The sequence below is a fragment of the Astatotilapia calliptera genome, chromosome 18 (genome assembly GCF_900246225.1).
Source record: "Astatotilapia calliptera chromosome 18, fAstCal1.2, whole genome shotgun sequence".
Lineage (NCBI taxonomy): Eukaryota > Metazoa > Chordata > Actinopteri > Cichliformes > Cichlidae > Astatotilapia > Astatotilapia calliptera.
Window position 1 is genome coordinate 25,088,145 of NC_039319.1, and position 19,559 is coordinate 25,107,703.

General features: G+C 41.5%; 1 protein-coding gene across 1 annotated transcript; it reads left to right on the top strand.

Moving 5' to 3' along the window:
- The first annotated feature begins 14,503 nt into the window (after nt 1–14,503).
- LOC113010822 (uncharacterized) lies at nt 14,504–16,658 on the top strand. The gene is made up of 3 exons (XM_026150045.1): nt 14,504–14,623; nt 14,866–16,201; nt 16,489–16,658. Exons 2-3 carry the CDS (start codon nt 15,034–15,036, stop codon nt 16,656–16,658), a joined length of 1,338 nt encoding a protein of 445 aa, XP_026005830.1. The 5' UTR covers nt 14,504–14,623; nt 14,866–15,033.
- Nucleotides 16,659–19,559: the final 2,901 nt, after the last annotated feature.

A 19,559-nucleotide genomic window follows, 5' to 3' on the forward strand; every position in this document is an offset into this window, starting at 1 on the left:
CCTCAACCCGAAAAGCTCGCTACAACACAAGATGAACTGGACTCATCTCGACGAGCGGATGAAACTGAACCTAATAAAACACAAACCAACAAACATGAAACAGTTCAAGTTCAACTCGACCCACCACAACATGGCACACAACAGTCAGAACAGGTGATAACACCTACAAAATGCCAAGTACGCTCTGATGACAACTTGTACCGAACCAGATCTGGTAGAGTGTCTAAACCGAATAGTAAATACGTGGATTAAAAGCACACCGGTGCTGTATTTTCTGTTTTGAAATGTGTTTTATCTCGTGTTATCTTGTTGCATACTTGTCGCAGTTATGACAATGATTACTGTGAATTTCATTTGATATTTGAAGCCTCATTTTGTTGTGTAATCCATAACCTGATAAGTTCTTCCATCACGGTGGTGTTGTTTGATTTGGGTTTGCCTGAAAAGTGCAAAATTAAGAAGAAGAAAAAAAAAACTGAAAAGGGGGATGTAGATAACAGCAATGTTATGTTTGTCCATACTTCCTCCTGTTGCTGCCGTTACGGAGAGTTCCAGCAGGTGTCGCTGTAGTTCTCTCTAGATGTTATGTGTACTTCCTGTTACGAGCGTACGGACGTTCATGTTGGCTGATAATAAACGCCTGGCATACAGTTACAGCGGACTGGTTATTATAAGCAAAACCTACACTAATGTTGTAAACCCGCTCAACATTTGGCAATAAAACCCTTTCTGATTCTGATTCTGATTTTTAGACATAAGTTGTAACGGCCACCATTTTCTTTCAAAGTTTGAGTCTAAGACTAATTTTTTAGCACCTGACGGCTCTTTTGTTTTTCTTCTCATCCGTAAACTCATTACTCTTTCACGTGATTCAGTTTATTTTGAAAAGTCTCAACAGGATCTTGAGCTTTATTGTGAAAGGTTTGCGTAGAAAACAAACAAGCGGACAGCGGAGCCACGCGATGGTTTTACCGTGGTTGTTGCTATCGACAACATGTAAAAACAGGGGCTTGACCGTCAGTAGTGTGGTTATGTAAAATATAAGAGAAAGAGAGAACTTATAGAAATTAATATAGCCACTACAGTGACCATCAAAACGATGAAAAAATATTGCTGTAAACAGTTTATTTTACGACACCACGAAACAAACCATAGCGTAAAATGAAATGATAGACGTTGTTATATCGTCATCCGACATATATCGTTATATCGAACAGCCCTACTCTGTGTCTATATGTGACACAGTGGTGCAGTGGTTAACAGCCTTGCCTCACAGCAAGCAGGTCCTCAGTTTGAATCCACCAGACTGCTCTCTGAATGTTCCCTTTGGTTTCCTCCCAAAGTCTCTCTAATGGACCTTTCCAAGTTGTTCCCTGCTTATCACTCTCTGCGATCCAGAGTTGAATGATGACCTTTACCCTCCTTCTGAGCTCTCAGCTTTTGGCTTATTCTTCAGCCACTGAAACATAAAGCAACTAATTTAGGTTTGAAAACATATAGAAAGTGTACATCTACATAGTTGGTCTTTAAAAGATATGATCTTTCTTATTAATGTCTTAAATGATTTAAATCACACTCATCAGAATTCTTCATTAATCAAGTGAACACTCAAATACTAAATCTTTCCACAATAATAAAACTTCACTAGATCACATCAGGTACATTTTGCAAGCTTTGAACAATTATTAGACTGAATAAAAATGTATTATTTTTGACCAAATAAAGAATATGTTGTTGAAAAAAAAGCAGATCCACAACCTCCCAAATCCAAAGGCTTGTGCTAATGATAAATGTCACTCGTCCATACCTGTAACCATAAAAAGCCCTTGATCGTGCCACTGTTTGACCATTTATGGAAATTATGATGGATTTTTGACCACCGGCAGATTGTTTCATGAGCTGTGACAGTCGATTGCTTGACAATCTGTTTTGTATTGAGGAATCTACGCATCCATTCTGCTGTTCTCAGGTTTTGTGTGGCATGTTTAACCTATTCTCTTTTTCATATACATCAACATTGTATAAACATCTGGCTCTGGAAGCGGGAACAAGGAGAGGCTTCCTCTGCTCCAAATAAGGTGAGCAGAGTGAGCAGAGCCTCACAGAAAGAATTCAGTTTTCCTGTGAATTGTTGGAGAGGGCAACCGGCTGCGTTACATTCCAGGGCAGACGCTTTGTGATACAGTGATGATTGTGTAGCTTTTCTTGAGAATTCCTCCAATAATATGTTGCAACACTTTGATAAGTTCTTATTTTTTACAACTTGATTTAAGACTGAGCACCACATGGATACAATCATGTATTACACAACAGGGGCTGAATCACTTCAGGAGAAACTCTGGGATTAAGCTCTACATTCCTAGTTTTGCTGTGCCTTCTCTCTCTTTTTAACTCATGCACAACATTTTCACCTCTTTAACTTAGATCAAAGGCTTTTCCTGTTTGAGTGTTACATATCAATGAGATTAACCTTAAACTCATTGGGTCATTTTAGGTCTTGTGTTTCCCACCAGCAAAATTCACATCTTAGTTTTGTGTTGCAGCTAAAGAAACAATCGTCCTGCATAATAATTCTCTTGAACTCTCTCCAGGACTTCCTGCAGTCATCTAACAAGTCGTCATAGATATCTGACTGTTGCATAATCTGTCTACAACATCTGATCCCTTGAGGAATGAGCAATGCTCGCAGGGATCACTTGTGCAGAGGACGTCGCATGAAAACAGAGGGCAAAAATGAATCAGGATTATGGACAGAAGCCATGGGATTCAATCCACATATTCATTTTCAAACCATCAGCAGGCAATTCGTCCCTTTTTGCACACTGCTGTGTGCTGTACGTCCAAAGAAAATGTAGATTTAGCAACAGTTTTCTTTCTATTTAACTTTAAAAATGAGGCATGTGTATCTACAGATAGGTGACAAAATAAAGAGCCTGCATTAAGAGTTTCATTAAGATGTTAGCCCACTATGTGCCACCAGAGCAGCTTCCATTTGCCTTGTTTTTTCAGTCTATAAGTCCCTGTGACCCTATCAAACATATCTTCTAAAAGATGTTCTGTCATTTGGTGTTTTGATGACCGAACAAGAATTAAACCTGAAGTTTGAAAATCTCACAAATGCTGGGCTGAAATCTTGCTTCAGGGAAGACCATACCATCAGATTCACATTGGCTTCATACTAGAGGTGGGCAGATCTATCCGAATATGGATACTGTCAACACCAACACTGGTATTAGTTTCAGATGGATACTAGCGCAACATAATCGATACTTTGTACAGCCTCCAAAGTTGTTTAGAGACAGGCACATTCTAGCCCCCCAAAAAAGTTTAAAAATACATGAAAAGCTTCACAATATGTTTTGTTGTTTGCTAGTTGTGGAAAGTAAAAATCATGGTGATTCAGTGGTAATTAGTCTCATGAGTCATGAGCTGCTTTTATAGGATAAAAGAATCAGTATTGGTATTGGCAATAAGGGCCCAACCACTACTTCATACTTATCAAACCCTTCAGTGAGCGCTCCTCCCACCCTATTGATTGGGCATTGTCATTTTGATAGAGACCCCTGCCGTTAGCAAAGAAATGTTTCATCAGAGGGTGAACGTGACCACTCAGAGCAACTGTGTATTGATTTGCACTGAACATTGCTTTGCTTGAATGTGCTAGAAAGAGCGTATTTATCAAATTGGCCACATAGAGCTGATTAGCTCTCAAGTGACCAAGCAACTTTAGCAACAGGAATCATGGTGATGATACAAGAATACATTTCTTTCCCCAAATATGATAAAAATCCTGTAAATAATCTTTTTTATTATTATTATTATTATATTGAAGCAAAAAAAAAAAAAGATTTATCCCAATACTGTTTTTGTCATCACTTTGTGCATTGAGTATCTGCCTCAGGGATTCTGCAGCAGGAAATTGAACTATACTAGGACCAGTGGATTCACAGATTCATGGTAGGAGACATTTTTATAATGAGAAATATCCCAGCGGTATCTTTAAATATGAGGCTCTACTCAGTCACCTGAAGGTTAATCTTTAACTCTCCCCGCAATGGGTTTAGTAGCTTGGATTTTAACTCTAATGGAGAGAAATGAAGAACTCACTGTCACAACAATACAGGCCTTCCCAGTGCTTGAGAAGGAGCCTCATATCCCACCTTTGATTTTGTCTAGTAATGACAATATCTAGACATATCTCAGTACCTTACAGATGGACTTCCATGGATGGATTTCTGAATGTCTCAGATACACATAAACACTTTAATGTTTCTGATAGGAGAGCGCGTGGCACTAAAGTAATCCCCTTCTTTTTTCGCAAAGTACCATCCTAAGTTTCACTTAGGTTTGTAGGTCGATACCAGGAAAATCTGATGTGCTCTAACAGCCCTGTTTGTCCATGTGTTTAGTGCTAAGTAGCAAATGTCAGTGTGCCAAATTACATAAGATGGTAAATATTATTCTTGACAAGCATTAGCAGGTTAGTGTGAGCATTTTAGCGACCTGATGTTAGATCGTACTAATGATCCACATTCACTGTTTATTTCCGGAAAGCGCTCAGCTCTTATTTCCCCACTCAAGTGTTGCCAAGCAGACCGAGCTCTCAGCGATGTGCTTGCCTAGATACATTTAACAGGCCTTTACCAGAATAGGCTTTACCCGACCCCAAAAACAGCACATGAGCACTTAAAAGCGGTCAAACATTTACTTGCTATTGCAATGGAAGGAGAGGGGAAAACACGAAATGCTACTGGTTAAAACTGTATTAACGATGAGTGTTATTTTTATAACTCTGCGTACAAAGTGGAGGGTTTTCTCATTTTTTTCTTTTGTTTTTTTGTTCATTCATTTTTAATGTCTTTAATGTATTATGATGACAAGATAACGCTGACACGTTGCCAGACCCATTGACTTGCATGGTCTGAATTTAGCAAATTAAATGATAAATGTGGACTAGACAGCAATGAACAAATCGGGCTGACGTGACATGGATGTCTTGTTTCCAGGAACCTTGTGAACCTGCTGTTCCCGCTCACCAAGTTGTCCTAAAATACAGCCATATTTCAGAATTAGAGATGGCACATTAGCACTTGATATTGTTGCTTCTCACTTCCTATAAAAATGATTTTCTCTTGCCTGCATCTAATTTTTTGGCAATGTACCCAGTTAGCCATGTGTCTTACCGACCTCCCGGGGGGGCTTTTGTTAGCTTTGGAGCAGGAGGATATGTTTCAGTGCCAGCAAGTGCAGATTCATTAACCTCCTGCAGAGACTTCTTTGGAAAACTCCTTTTCTGCCTGTGACTATTCCAGGAAAAAGATGAAGCTCTGCATGACTTAAAAAAAAGGTCATGTGCATGATCAGGGGGTTCATAATTAAGCTAACCTAGTTAATTGAAGCAAGAGTGTATCAACAAAGTATGATGTTTTCTTAAATATGCTCATGCAGCTTGATACCAGATGGGTGAAAAATAGCTTGTGCATGTATTAATAAAAAAAAAAATAGTGTGTCAGGATTGGAAATATGCTCAGTTTTATGAGCTGGTTGCAAGAGAAAGTTAATGAGAGACGTGTTTCTGGCACTGGATACTGTGACTCTTCTTTCACATGTGCAGTCACTGATGTTCCACTGAATCTGAGGCTAGTTAACACTGATTCGCTGCTTTATCTCCAGCTGTTCAATGGCCACTTGACATTTTGATAATACATAGATAGGATCACGTGCACCACTTGTGGCCAGTGGCAGTCTTAGTTGGAATGCATTAGGTAAGCCTCCACCTGCGTTGTCAGCTGAGTGAATATGCAGATCATGACTTCTCTGTCCACTGCCAGATGGTATCTCTCAAAAAAAAGTAAATAAATTTTTTTTAAAAACAAGATTTGCCCACAGTTTCTGTTGTTGTGTATTCCATCTTTGACTTGTTCTGCCTGCAAGCTCAAAATTTTTAAATATAAACATGCGGACCCAAGAGGAGGGAATAAGTTGGTGTGGTTGTTGGAAGTCTTCCAAATAGAGGCCAGGGTCACATCGACTGGGAAATGGCCAGAGTAGCTGGGAATTCCACGGTGCTGGTTACTTCCCGCAGTCGAAAACAAAGCTTCCAGAAAACACAGTGCGACAGGATGCAGAGTCAGTCTCCTCCTTACATCATGATAAGTCTGATTACAACACAATTTTTATTGTGAATTTATCCCAGATTAATCAGCTTAGAGTAAATTGAGGGTGAATCCACATAAATTTGGCATATTTATACTAGACTCAACAGATGAGCATGGGAACCTTCTTAACAGTGGAGTTATATTTGCATTCTCTGACAGTTAAAAGCTTTGGGGTGATTTATTTTTATTGATCTTAAAGGGAAATTAGCATTTTTTCACCAAAATATACAAGTCTATGACAGAAGTTCAAAGGAGGAGCATACATTTAACTCTCATTTTCACCAAACTACACTGACAGTCACTAATATACAGTATATTAGTAATTTAGGCCGGTGTCAAGTCAGCAATGCTGTACACAGATGCAAGTCCATCTTTGGATATTAAGAAGAAATTAACTGCGTATAGAATCTATTTACGCTAAAATGCTGTTTAACAAGGATGTTGTCTGTGAAGGTTCTCAGTCATCCAGGTCATCATAGTCTGAGGAGCTTAGAAAGAAAAGCTCTTTCGAGAAGCTTCTTCAGTTGTTTAACGAGGATGTTGTACATATAGTGAGGGGCTATAAAGTGCAGATAGGCAAGCAGAAAGTACAACAAAGCTTCACAACAACATGACAGATGTGATTAATCTTAGAAAATAAATGCTTTAGAAAACAAAGCAAGCCTGATATGGTGAGGGAGGAAATGAAAAATAAAGCGAGACAGAGATTAACATAAAACCAAACCGTCAGTTTGACACAGAATGCATTTCTTATTATCATTCTAGACTTTTTTCTTTAGTAAATCCTCTTCTTCTGACACTTCTTTATGTGTCTGATATTTGTACAACCATTTATTTTTTTTATCTCCAAAGTCTTTTTGCTTGTAGAGTTGACAGCTCCTGTTACTTATGTACACGAGTTTTCTGTTAAGCAGTTTCTCTTGTTTGTGTCTCCAGAAGTGGACTTGTCAAATGAGATGGATTTTGTCTTCTTCTACTTCCACAATAAACGTGTAAATTTCACACTGCTTACTGCTGCAAACAACCCATTTTGTTTTTTCTAAAAGTTAGTCGTCTCCGATTTGCGTTGGACCCTTAAGTTTCTCAACTGCTTACAGAGAAGTGTGCAACTGTTCGCAGATGAGTCGATGCATAACAGGTGACAGTGCGGCCTCTTTACAATCGATCCCACGCCAGCAACTACCAGCGACCTCCAGCAACCTGCTAACTTTTCCCTAGTGAAGATGGTTGCCAGGGGGGTTCACTAAAGCCGGTTGACTGGGGCCTTAATTACAGAAGGTCAGTGTGTATGAATGATCTTGTAAATTTCATATATATATCAAATAGTATTTAGCATTTATTATCTCTACACTCTGATAAGAATGTACCATAGCAAGGCGTCCGCTCGTCTGTCCGCAATACACACAAATTGTGCTCAAGATCAGCTCAAAATGAGCTCGTCTGTCATTGTTGTTCTGGTTGAACGGCTTTGCATTCTGGGACCTGCAGCTTAAAGCATCAGCTGCACAGATAACCAGTAGGTGTTACCAGAATCATCCAGAGTATATGGAGCTGGGATAGTAGACTGGTTCGCAAACAGTTACACTTTAAATTAAAATGCACTTATTTGACATTACGGTGGTGCCCACCTGAGGACCATCCAGTGTTTACCTTTCTGTGACTTTCGTGTTTGGTTTCCTTCAGCTCTGAAGAAAAACATCTTTGTAGATACTAAATGCTCTGCTGTGAACACTCTACACTATGTGTTGCTGTGTTTCGGGTAGGTAACTCATATGAATGGTTTTAAAGGTTTTATAGTGAAACAATGAGTACTATTTATGTCATATGCTGATTTATCTTACTGGGAAATTTGCTGAACTGGCGTCTAATACATGCAAAATAAAGTGCATTTTGTCTAAAATTTCAATCATTAATAAGTGTGTCATATTATTTTAGTCTGCCAGTAAATTGACACACTCAGATAGTCTCCTCATCTTGCCTTGACCAGAATATTCTTATTATATTTTTCAAGCACAAAGGCTTTAATATTGCACCAAATCATATGCTTTTCTTCCTAAACAATAGACCTAACTGGGGCAGAGTTGCTGACTGTGAAAGATGAATGGTGAGGAACAAGACAGGTTTCATAAAATCAAATATTCTTTAAATGACCCAGTTTTTGCACAAGTTTATGGCCCATTAATTTTATCACGCTGTTGACTGTAATATCTTTGTGCCACTTTCTATCATCCTGTGTGTGTGTGTGTGTGTGTGTGTGTGTGTGTGTGTGTGTGTGTGTGTGTGTGTGTGTGTGTGTGTGTGTGTGTGTGTGTGTGTGTGTGCCACCGTTGTTTGACCCACACAACATCAACAGCAGTAATCACAACACGACGCGCATAAAGATGCAAGAAGTTCAGATCAGATCAGGCCCTCTGTGTGTCTGAGTCACTGGACTTTAATAGGTGCAGGGACACATCCAGGCCTTGTATAACTTCTGAATTTTCAGTGATATAACATCAATTGTATCATCTCTTGTGTCACTGATGCAGAATCATTTCATATCGTGAACTGTCTGTTTACAAAAAGGAGAGACACAGAAGGATGCAAAAGGTTACATAAGGATATACATGTAAGGCAGGTAACATTAAAGAGTAATCACTACCTTGAACTAAGGTAACACAAAGCACATTGTAGATCCAATACTGCTGAATGTATTTGATGCATTTTGAAAAGTCTTCTAAGCTACAGTACCATATATCACCACTGCATCACATCACATACAAAAGGCTCCAGCAGGTCAGCTAAAGAACATGATGAAACCACTGACCCAAGAGTGAGACTGCGAGGCACTGAGCTCCACCTCAGCGCTGTGAATTTAAGACAAGTTCACAGTGACTGAAAAGGCTTAATTCAGTTCAGTTCAATTTTATTTATATAGCGCAACATCAGTCGCTTCAAGACTCTTTATATTGTTAGCTAAAGATCGTTGGCGAAGCACTTGGTGAGAGTGGAAGGAAAAACTCCCTTTCAACAGAAAGAGTAACTTTCAGTTCATTATTATCTCTCTGCCTTTAAGTCTCTACTTCACTGTATTTATTCTCATTAGATTCCTCCTGGGCTAAAAGAGAAAGGGAGAAGTATGTGGAAAAAAGTTATTACTTGTAACCAAGCATACTCTCTAGTAGTAACTGCAACACTTGATACATTTTTGCACTCGTTCTTAAAGATGACTAAATGCTGCTTTCCTACAGCACCAAAAAGGAGATGAAGCAGTCGCTCTGCCTTATCTTTGTACGTTTTCCTTGCAGGAATGTAGCTTGTATTTCACTGGAACAAGCAGAAGAGAAGCTCATTAGTGTAGGCCCGTTACAGGGAAAGTATTGTTTGTGGCTGCCGCCAGAGGAAGGTGGCTCAGACACTATCAGTGAACTTTCTGCCTTCATGTCCGGCTGGCTGCTTTCCCCTTCCTGTCCATTTAGTTAAACTCAATGAGAAATGAGCTATTAGTGGAGTTTACTGTTTGCTGGCTCCCTTACCAGTCCAAAAATAGATTTCTCGGATTGAATAACCAACCTTTTTCTCGACCCTGGGGCTAAATATGGAGACAATTACCTCTGTTTAGTCAGGTCCTGGTAAGAAAAGACAGGCAAGGCTGGAAGTGCAGACGGCGTGTTTTTTCTATGACACAGGCTGAAGCTAAATGATTTCTCCATCGAGAAAAGATAATGAAGTGCATAAAGACATACATATGGGACTTTTGGTCCCAAGGAACAATTGCTGTTATTTTATATAACTGTGAGGAGAAATCTTTTGCTTTTTGTTTTTTGTATTTTTAGTACTGAAACCATTTACACGTTTTTTATTATACGCTTTAGTTTGTTTTTCCTGTTTTATAATTGATTCTTTATCTATTTTCCCATTAATAATCAAAAGTCTAACCCTCACCTGGCAGACACTATAGGTACTTGTCTTGGTCTTCTTTTACTTGCCTCCAATTATTGGGGTCATTTCACTCAGTTATACTCTATACTGATATCTGACAAAACAATTCCCTCCCAATTCTATCCTGGACAGAGAACGTATCACATGTATGTTTAAAAAGCTTAGAAAGCTAAAGTCAAAGCATAAACTATGAGAGTAATTAATTGGGGGGGAGGTCCTTATTTATCTCATATAGTGTACTTTTTACTTATTTTACTTGCAGTCCGCTTATATTTGATATCTAGATACTGAATATTTTGTATATGTAAACATTAGGGGTGCAACGATACACAAAATTCACGGTTCGGTTCGGTTCGATACTTTGGTGTCACGGTTCGATATTTTTTCGATACAAAATAAAATGTTCATGCCTTTTTAATTTGTCATTTATTAAAATTATAAATATATATTTTAACTCAAAAGTACAGTTTTTAAATTTAACCCTAACCCTTGTGCGTGTTTTTTATTTTGACAGCGAATGCGCACCTGCGGACCACTTATGTGCAGCCCTGGTTATATAGCTCGTCATATTGCAGCCACAGAAATTCTTTTGTCCATGAAACCATAAAGCTGCACTTTCTTTTTGCCTTATAGTCTGATTTGTCATAACTTCTCCATTTTGTGGTAAGCTTTTCTTTGGCTGTCACTTCTTCACCCTGACCTGTCTTATTTGGCTCAGCAGAACTGAAATGTATATCTGTCTGTGAAGGTCATCGTAGTCAAATATATATCCTGCTGCTTTTACACACGCACTCACATAAGCTCAGCGATTCTCTGCGCGATCAACCTCTCACATGTTTAAGCTTGCTGCGGGAGATTTCACTTGTCATGTTTGCATAGTAAGCTAACGATTAATAAGACGATGTCAGAGGAATTGGTGCACAAATTATCATCACTCACAGATCAGTGCTGTCATTGCAAAGTGAAAGCAAAAAAAACAAGCGCAAATTCAAACGCGATTTCAATATGTCACATATTGACAGTGGCTCACCGATGCCAATGACATAATTACCCAGCTACATTTCTGAAAGAATGCAAAAGCATTGACATATATTTTTCCTACAATAGCCCGACGGGCAGGGCAGAGATAGATTTTGGTAGCCTGACTGAAAAGATTGCTAGCTCCGGACGTCGGGCTAGCGATATTGCAAGCCCTGTATCTGATTGAGGAATCACTCATCTTTGTAAAAGAGAGTTTATTACAGAGAAATGGCTCTTTCCAAAATAAAAGCTATACTATCCGCTTCTTCTGGGCTATATTCTCAGCAGCATATTAAACATATATAAGGAGAATCATGTGCTAACAGCTGTCTAAATGACTCGGCTAAAGTTTGTAGCATGCATGCTTGTTGTTTTTGTCTTTGCACTAGGATGATGTCGGCATAAATGTGCAGTCATATTCATTGTGTTCCCACTAGTGCTTTCAGGTTAATCTCGTTGAAATGACCTTAACGCCACAACACGGCAAATCTCCGTTAACGAGCTACCGCCGATCGCCCGTGCATGGGGCTAGACAGCCAACACGTTAACGAGCTAACTGCGCTAACACACTAGTTCCCACCCATGTAATTGAGCATTGCATGGCACATCCAACATACTGTTTTACTTTAGTCCATGACTCGCTTACCTTCAGGGTCATACGTCACATGAAAACCAAAATAATTCCAAATGCCAGATCTGAATGAGGGTGGGGGAGGTCCATGTTGCAAGGAGAGCTTAACTTCTGTCTCGCTAGCTTGCCCTGCACTCTTCCTTCTGACTATGCTGTCTGTGTTGAGCGCTCAGTGGATCTGCGCTCGACTACTCCGCCTAGGCGGAGTAGTCGAACGCAGATTCACTGAGCGCTCAACACTGAGCGCTCAACACAGACAGCATCATCAGAAGGAAAGTTGATAAAATAAATTAAAAATTTTGTATTGTTCGATACATATGCGTACTGTCGAGGAGGGAAATTATTTTACTGCTATTGTTAAATAATTGTTATTGCATTAATAATATAATTTGCAGCATGGATATTGCATTCCAAGGTTTAGACAGTGTCTCTTTCAGAAAGACTGAGTTGCAGGCTGACAGGAAGTTGTATGCAGAAAGAAGACAGGAAGTTATTTTGAGCCGCAGGCTAAGACGAGGCTTTAACAATGTAACAGATAGCTTTATCATTTTATATTAAGGTTTTAGTAGAGGTTCTTGATTAAAACATTTATTTAGTAGAAGACATACACATAGTCTCAGTGAGCTTCTGGTCTGGTAAAAGGTCAGAAGTGTAAGAGGTGACACAAAGAGCATGTGAGGTCAACACACACACACACACACACACTTTAAATTAGATTTATTTAGAGGAGAGGTTAGTTATGTTTGGCTGTAACTGCAAAATTGTCTTGGTAAAAGAGGAACCGTTTCTTGGTGTCTCGGCAAGAAAGAGGAACAAGACAAGAACTGAAAGGTAGACAGGAAGGGCTAGCCATGAAAATAGAAGATGATTTTCTAGGTGAAAAGTCATGATATTGATCTGATCTATGTATAAAATGTATGTGACGTATGAAGGGGCGTCAGTAAATAAACCCTGATGCTATAAAATATCTGTTCATGCTTTGAGTAAGTCGAAGACTACTTCCTGTCTGCGTACAGAGTTTTCTTCCCACGCGTGTATTCATTAAAATCTTCGTTTGACTTCACCCGGCCGGACCAGTGTGGTTATTCTTCGATCACCTCTTGTACCCTTCCTCAATATTGAATCTTAACATTTGGGGGCTTCGTCCGGTTATTGGGGAAGGAGAGTTGGAGGTTTGGACGGAGAAATCCGGGGTCTTGGGTGGTCTGACGGGCAGACGTGAATTCCAGTGGTCTAAGTGAGTGGGCATAAGCCGGCTTATCCAAAAGGTAAGGCACTACCTGTTGAATTATTTCCAAAGTGTGCCAAATTGGATATGATAAAATTTAAGTCTACTCACTGAAGTTACTGGTGGATGTCTGTTTTGATTTTGATGAAAATCTCATGAGTTGAAGCAGTTAGAGTTCTGCTAAGAAGAAATGAAAGTAGTTAAGAGTCTGATAAGAAAAGTTTAAATACTGGGTTGAAGTCCCAAAGAAATTGAGTTAGAGTCTCAAGTAGTTGGTAGGGAATTGGTTATTGTGTTGGTTAGAGTCCAAATTTGGTCATAAGAGTGGACCTGAGCGGTCATTTTGTGAGTTGGAGTCTCCATTTGACCACTAGGTTGCACCTACTTCAGTTATACACTTGTTTCGGGTGTTGATTGTTGTTTCAAAGTATTATAAATTATTCTAGAACGGCAGTTCGAGTCTGCTAGGAAGCGCAGTTCTCGGAGGTAACGCTCCCTCCCGGCCAAGGACGCTTGGCCCTGACCTATCGGCGAATAGGGTTAGTACGGTTGGCAACCGGGGAGAACTTGGGAACCTCCAAAATAGCTAGGAGTTAGAATCTCCTTACCGTTTGCAACGGTATCTGCGCTTTTTTGGCCAGCAGAAGTGGTCTTCGGGCGTGTAACTTTAACTTAACACTTCGGGGTAAGCCTTGGCTGTGAAATGCCAGAAATAGAGCTTCAGGCAAAGTTTGGGTTGGTTGACGCTTTTAAATTGAGTTAGGGATTTTAGAAATGAGGCCAGAAACAGTTAAAGTCTTGATACTGGTTAATTGATCGCAAAAAACGGTTATGTTAAATTTGTCGAAATTTGATAGGTGTTAAAAGGTTTAAAATCTGTGCAGTTGTAAATATAAGACGTCTCTGTATTAAAAAAAAGATCTCTGTGGGTCGAGTCAGCAATGCACTGACTGCCTGCTGCTATTCTTAGATGAAGAGTGTGTGTGCATGCAAATGAGGCAGCTGATGCAGAGCGCATGAGAGGACTATGCTTTCGGTTTTGTGTGTCATTCAGCTCTATAACTATTGTTTGCAAATGTGGATAAATGTCTGCAGTTAAAATGCTGGCTTAGTAAATAACAACATTGTAAATATATGAATGGTGACAGCGTTTCAAAATAGAATATAAGAATTGTTTGTGTTTAAAACCAACGGTTAGGTAAAGAAGATTTAAGGTGGATTTGAAGGCATAAACAAAAAATAAAAGGGTTACAGTCTGCAAGGGTTGTTAATTCATGAGCTGACTGGATGCAGAGTAAGTGGAGTGGTCATCCTGAGAGGATTGAATGATGCTCTAACTCTGTGGTCAAGTCAGACATAGGCTTTCAGCAACCATGAGCCACTAATAAGCGTGACAAATTAATGAGTATGTGCAAATTGAACTTGTTAAATAGTTTTGATAGGAGTAACTCAATGAGCACGCAATAAAGTGGACTTTTTAGGGGCAGTTTATCACTGACACCATAAAAAGCAACTTAATTAGTAGTTTAATAACAAATTGTAAAGATAACCTTTGTTATTTGATAAGAGAGAGAAAATTCAGGTTACATATAGTGAATAAATAAGGAAATGTTAATCTCTGCGTCATTCCACACTGAAATTTCAATTGTAGGGGATCATTTGGAGGTGAATTGTGTAGGACACGGGGAGACAGAAGAATCTCCCCATGAGTTTTCAGTGTGCATAGAAATTGAGGAGGCTGAACTGGAAGCCTGCCTGGGTCGTTGTTTTTGTTTATTTGAGGGTCTGCTGGAAGTTTGTGAAAACGACCACCTTGATATGTGGGAGCCTTCTCGGGCAGCGATTTTTTTGTTAGACCTGTGGCAGGCTGTGCAACATGGAGAAAGCTTTGACATAATGTCATAAAGGTGATTTCTTGGTTTTAGACTTATTAGCACGGGACAAGTTGAGGGACCCTTGAGGGTGTGTTGCTGTAAAGTATACAAGGGACGCGCAGCGCCGTTAATGGGTTTAAAATAAATGAAAAAACACTAATCCGAGGAACCATTGGAAGAGGTAAGTCTGTGTTTCAGAGAATGGCTGACAGCTCGGGTGCGACACCTAGTAGGAAAAGGGGATGCAAACCTCTGAAGGATCAGCTCGAACAGCTTAAGAAAGCTGTTCGCTTGGCTTCCCCTGGAGTATCAAAATCAGCAGAGAAAGAGTGCCAAGCGATGGAGGTTGAGGTAAGTAAACCTATTATATCCCAACAGAAAGGGCTGGGTGATAAAATACCTCTGACCTTGGTGTTAAAAACTGAAGGAGAAGTGTATGGACAAATGCATGAGGCCCTACGTGCGTCCATAGAGGCATTAACGGCATTGGAGGTTATAAAGCAGAGAGTAATGCAGGGAGGGCCAGAAGAGGAGAATGAAGACCGTGCGACGTCATCAGAAGAAGACGATGAGGAGGACGAAGATGGAGGAGCTGAACCCCAACCAAGTACAAGCCTAATTTTGAGGAAAAGAAGTGTGAAGAGAGACCAAGCACAGAGACAGCCCATATTTAAGAGCTCAAAGGGGAAAGGAAAGTTGAGGAAGAGTAGAAGAGTGAGTTTTGAACAAGGAGCTCCTGACCCTGGTTTAAGTCTGCCTCTAATAGCAGGTCCAAAGAACGAACCAGTTTATCGCGCCTATAAGGTGAGAGATTTGGAAGCATTGGTTAAACAACTTCCACCAATAACCAAGGGAGAACATTGGGAAGGAGAAGAATTAGCGCTGGGCGACTTTCGCACTTTGGCCGGACGTTGTATGCTGGGTGGTGGGTTAGCAGATGTAGAGCAGATAGCTCAAACAACCAGATATGCAAATGACCTGAAATATCATGAGGTGCAGAGTGACTTAGCAGATGCAGTTTGGGAGAAGGACCCAACTCCTAACTTTGGAGCCATTCCAAAAATTATTTGGGATCCCAAAAACACACCCAGAGAGTGTTTAGCTAAAGCAAAGGAACAATGGTTGTTAGGAACAGGAATACATCCGGGGAAGGAGGGTGAAAGTAGAGCGTGGTGTCGTTCGGCAGTGCTGGCAGGGCTGCCCAATCAGGTTGCAGTTGACTTGGAAAAGAACCCAGATTTTGCCGTTGCAGACTCGGTGCAGTGGGAGAGACATGTGACCCACAGACTTCAGCAGGAACAGGATTTGACGAACACACAAAAGAAAGAGTTAGATGAAGTACAGGCGCAGCTGCTTAGGCTGCAGCTGGGTGAGGCTCGCGAAAAATATAATGCGAAGAAAAAAAGAACCGAAAGAACTAAATAAGACTATAATGGTGGCAAGGCCTCAGCCCGATCCTGTGCCTGACTGGCCAGATCAGGATCCGGGTCTCTACCCTGATGACCGTTGGCCCGCCAATGCACCAAGGCAGCGTCAACCCGTAGGGAATTGGGGGACCGGTGGACCGCAGAGAGGGCGTGGTGGATCCGTGGGGGGAGGACAAAGGGCTCGGAATCCAGGGAATCCTAACAATGTGTCTTGGACTGCCTGTTACAGCTGTGGAGCAGAAGGACACTGGTCCCGAGAATGCCCTGAATTGCAGCGAAATTATCAGAGGCGAGGCTATCAACCCCAGGCACAAGGAGGCCCAAGACAAAGAGTTGCTTACAGGGGAGCACATCAGGCTCCAAACCCGAATGCAGCACCAGCCCCCCAGTACCCAGTAGCCGACTGGGGCTGGGAGGGGGAGCAATACTGATGGAGCCCGGAGAAACTGAACAGCGTGGGGACGGCAGAACCTATGCTGTCAATGATGATGATCCAGCATTGACACAGCTGGGAAAACAGACTTTGAAGCACCAATATGTGGTGTCCTGACAGGTGCCTGGAAAATCTCATGGGCAGGGACCTGCTTGTGAAACTGGGATCACCTTCAAAGACTCAATATCTAGTCCAGAACTCTGAACAACCCACTGCCGAAATCTACTGGGGGAGGCTAGTGGAAGTAGGCATTCTGAGTCATTATCAGCTATGGAGACCCTGGATGATGAGCCTGGCCGTCTATTCCCCTCCGCGAGATCCTTTCCACGTTACACTCTTTTATGATAGGGAAGATAACGATATCTATTGGGAACAGTTCCAGTCTGATCTTGAGGGACAGACGTGGAATGTGCAAACACATAACATTTATGTTGGACCAGAAGGTGTGGCCGCGGCTGTGAAATTTACTGATGAACAACTGCCTTGGTACAATGTGGGAGAGGATTCAGCCCCTCATATTACATTGGCGGTCCACGAGGGTCATGGGCCAAGAGATCTGGGACCAATGGTCAAGCGGGCGCTGGACAACGCATGCTGGCAAGGCACCCAAATTCCAAATGTCTGGTATGCACCAAAATGTAAAATATATCGCATAACTTGTTTGTCCAACGATGTAGTGATCTTAGAACATAAAGAAATCTCCAGAATACATGACAGGGAAAGAATGGATCATCCTGATGCAGTAGCTGAGCTCTCAAAATTGCCTGGTACTTTGTGGTCCGCAGGGCCCACAGATGTGGGTCTAGCTAACTGTTCGCCTGTCCTGTTCCGGCTGAAGTATGACATACCATTTAACAGACCATAATAGAAGCACAAAACTGAAGACCAAAAGTGGTTCACATGTATTGACCTAGCGAATGCATTCTTTTGTCTCCCACTGCACGAGTCACTCAGAGACATTTTCTCATTCACATACAGAGGTCGCAAATTTAGGTACACACGCCTACCACAAGGCTTTGCACTCTCACCAGGAATTTTTAATCAGGTGTTGAAAGAGGCATTGTCCCCATGTCAACTGCCAGGGGGCTGTAAATTAATACAGTATGTTGATGATCTTCTTATTGCAGCCCCGTCAGCAGCGGCCTGTACGGCAGCATCGCTCGTGGTGTTGAACAGATTGGCGGAGTGTGGCTTCAAAGTGAGCAAAGAAAAACTTCAGTTGGTCCGGCCAGAGGTAACATTCCTGGGCCGGGTGATCGTACACAGATCAGTGGGGTTAATGAACACACACAGAGACCAAATTCTGACACATCCAAAACCAAGAACTGTGAAGGAGTTGCTTTCCTTTCTTGGCTTGACAGGTTACAGCAGGCAGTTCATTCCGAACTATGCGGGTAAAACGGCCCCTTTAAGGGACTTGATCAAGAAAGTTAGTGTTCGAAATCTGAAGGCTGAATTGCCTTGGACGCCGGACACAGGGACAGCGTTCATTTCACTAAAACAGGATTTGTCAAGAGCCACAGATCTGGCCACACCTAACTATGATGAGGCATTTTATCTTGATGTTTCAGAAACAAAGGGAGTTGTGAATGGTGTGTTGTTTCAGAAAAAAGGGGGAGGTAGGGATGTACTTATGTATGTCAGCATAAGATTAAATTCAACAGAAGCAAGGCATCCCACATGCACACAACACGCAGCAGGAGTAGCAAAGATAATTCAGAAAACAGCACATATAGTGAGGGAACACCCACTGAAAGTGCTTACTACACACAGTGTAGTGGCCTATGTGAACTCACAGGCATTCACAATGACTCCACTGACGCAACAAAGGTTCAGCAAAATTTTAGAGGCGCCAAATCTGATATTCACACATGAAGGAATAAATATGGCAGACCTAATGGGGTCAGGAGAACCACATGACTGTATTAAGAAAGCCCAGGTTGAAGGAAAAATCGAGGGACAACAGTCGGCCCAGAGAGCTGAAGTGATAGCCCTAACTCGAGCCCTGAGGTTGGCTAAAAACATGAGAGTGAACATCTACACTGACTCAGCATATGCGTTTGGAGCAGCTCATGTGGAACTGGCTCAGTGGAAGAGAGCCGGGTTCAGAACGGCCATTAATGCACCCATCTGTCACAAAAAGGCCCTGGAGGACCCAGACGAGGTAAGTATTATAAAATGCAAAGGCCACTCACAAGCAGACAGTATGGTGGCAAGAGGAAATCAGAAAGCTGACGAAGCCGCAAAGGAAGCAGCGGGCTACAAAGGACAGAGACAACTGGTGCAGGTAACCCCAGAAGAGGAGGGTAGCACTAATAGCATGGGAGAAGTTAGACAGGCTCAGGAGGAGACATCCCCAGAGGAAAAGGGGGTGTGGGAAAACAAAGGAGCCTGGCAAGATGGCGGTTTGTGGAGGGGGCCAGATGGGCGTCCCGCTTTAACGGCCAAAATGGCGGAACAAAAGGTGAATGAGGCTCACGGGCTTGGTCACGTGGGAGTGAAACAGATGGAGAGAAATTTGTGCCGATGGTGGCATCCTGATTTGAGAAGGATGATACTGGAAAGGGCCAGAACGTGCCTAATTTGTGGGGCACACAACCCAAAGCCAGCAGTAAAACCTGAAGCTGGTAAGGTTCTCATGCCAGGAAGGCCAGGAGAAGAGGTCGTGATTGATTATACCGACATGATTGATACAGGCCCAGGTGGGGTGAGGTATTTGTTGGTGTGTGTGGATGTTTTGACTGGATGGCCCGAAGCATGGGCGACCAAATGTGAAGACGCGAAAAGTGTGATTAAGTGCTTAATCATTACATTCCAAGGCATGGGTTTCCCAAGAGAATTAGATCAGACAATGGTACTCACTTCAA

Coding starts and splice junctions, on each gene's coding strand:
- LOC113010822 (XM_026150045.1), top strand. CDS start 15,034: ATGGCTGACAGCTCGGGTGCGACACCTAGTAGGAAAAGGGGATGCAAA. Junction 16,202..16,488: donor GCTGCTTAGGCTGCAGCTGG/GTGAGGCTCGCG, acceptor TGCCTGTTACAG/CTGTGGAGCAGAAGGACACT.